Source organism: Geospiza fortis, unplaced genomic scaffold (assembly GCF_000277835.1).
Source record: "Geospiza fortis unplaced genomic scaffold, GeoFor_1.0 scaffold978, whole genome shotgun sequence".
In the NCBI taxonomy this organism is placed as follows: domain Eukaryota; kingdom Metazoa; phylum Chordata; class Aves; order Passeriformes; family Thraupidae; genus Geospiza; species Geospiza fortis.
In genome coordinates, this window is record NW_005055096.1 from 21,572 (window position 1) to 23,545 (window position 1,974).

The 1,974-nt window shown below is 59.7% G+C and overlaps 1 protein-coding gene across 1 annotated transcript in view; it reads left to right on the forward strand.

Annotated features, from left to right (window-relative positions):
* LOC102036227 (transcription factor COE1-like) overlaps positions 1-1,964 on the forward strand; it is a gene marked incomplete at both ends in the record, with an annotated part of 18,913 nt that extends 16,949 nt beyond the window's left edge. Inside the window, 1 exon segment of the mRNA XM_014311576.1 lies at positions 1,918-1,964. Within this exon segment, the coding sequence (XP_014167051.1) occupies positions 1,918-1,964 (47 nt within the window).
* Between the last annotated feature and the right edge of the window lie 10 nt (positions 1,965-1,974).

Genomic DNA, 1,974 nt, shown 5'->3' on the forward strand with positions numbered 1-1,974 from the left:
GGTGAGGGACAATGGGGACAGCGGCATGGGGACATTGGGCGTGGGGTGGGGACATTGTCCTACAAGGCCAAGCACTTCTGCAAGGTCACCCCAGGATGCTTTGTCTACACTGGTGAGGGACAATGGGGACAACGGGGCTGGGTGGGGACATCGGGACTGGGGAGGGAGCATTGGGACCGGGGACATCGGGACTGGATGGGGACATTGGGGCTGGGGACATTGGGACTGGGGACATTGGGATTGGGTGGGGACATTGGGGCTGGGGACATTGGGACTGGGGACATCAGGATTGGGTGAGGATATCGGGGTTGGGGACATCGGGACTGGATGGGGACGTTGGGGCTGGGGACATCGGGATTGGGTGGGGATATCGGGATGGAGACATTGGGACTGGACTGAGGACATTGGGATGGGGACACTGGGACTGGGGTGGGGACATTGGGGCTGGAGTGGGGACATCGGGGTTGGGGACAGCGGCACTGGAGACATTGGGACTGGGGTGGGGACGTTGGGACTGGGGTGGGGACATCAGGACTGGATGGGGACATCGGGGTTGGGATGGGGACATTGGGGCTGGACTGGGGACATTGGGATGAGGACATCAGGACTGGGGTGGAGACATCGGGACTGGGTGGGGACATTGGGATTGGGGTGGGGACACCTGGGATTGAGATAGGGACACCCAGGAATGGGATAGAGACTGCTCAGATTGGGATAGAGACACCTGGGACTGGGATGGGGACATTGGGATTGGGGTGGGGACATTGGCGCTGGGGTGGGGACACCTGGGAATGGGACAGAGACTGCTGGGATTGGGATGGGAACACCTGGGGTTGAGATAGGGACATTGGGAATTGGGATGGGGACACTTGGGAATGGGGTGGGACATTGGGGTTGAAATGGTGACACCTGGGACTGGGATAGGGGTATCCTGGAACTGAGATGTGGACATCGGGATTGGGATGGGGACACCCAGGAATGGGGTAGAGACCACTGGGATTGGGGTAGAGACACCTGGGAATGGGATGGGGACACCAAGAGTGGGGTGGGGACATTGGGAATGGGATGGGACACCTGGGATTGAGGTGGGGACATTGGGTATGGGATGGGGACACCCAAGAATGGGATGGAGATTGCTGGGATTGGGATAGACACACCTGAGAATGGGATGGGGACGCCTGGGATTTGGGATAGAGGCCGCTGAGATTGGGATGGAGACACCTGGGAATGGGATGGGGACATCGGGATTGAGTTGGGGACATGGAGGTTGGGATGGGGATGTCCTGGAATTGGGATGGGTACATTGGGAATTGGGATGGGGACATTGGGAATGGGAAGGGGACATTGGGAATGGGAAGGGGACACCTGGGATTTAGATGGGGACACCTGGAAAAGGGATGGTGACATCGGGATTGGGATGGGGACACCCGGGAATGGGACAGAGACTGCTGAGTTGGGAATTGGGACACCTGGGAGTGGGATAGAGTGTTTTGGGATTGAGACCCGGCAAGGGGACACATAACCCCAAAAAGGGTTGGAGACCCCCGAGATTGGGATGGGGAGCACTGGGATTGGGATGGAAAGTCCTGGGTTGGGGACACCTGGGATTGGGGTGGGAACACCTGGGATTGGGATGGGAACACCTGGGATTGGGGTGGGGACACCTGGGATTGGGGTGGGGACACCTGGGATTGGGATGGGGACACCTGGGATTGGGGTGGGGACACCTGGAACTGTGACACGGACTCCTGGGTTGGGGACAGAAACCCCAGGAAAGGAACACAGACCCTGGGAAGGGGACAGAGCCCCTGTGACAGTGACACAGACACCCGGGACAGTGCCCCGGGCCTTGGGACAATGTCCTAGCCCTGGGGACGCAGTGACTGTGACAGTGACAGCGGTGTCCCCTGTCCCCAGCGCTGAACGAGCCCACCATCGATTACGGGTTCCAGCGGCTGCAGAAGGTGATCCCGC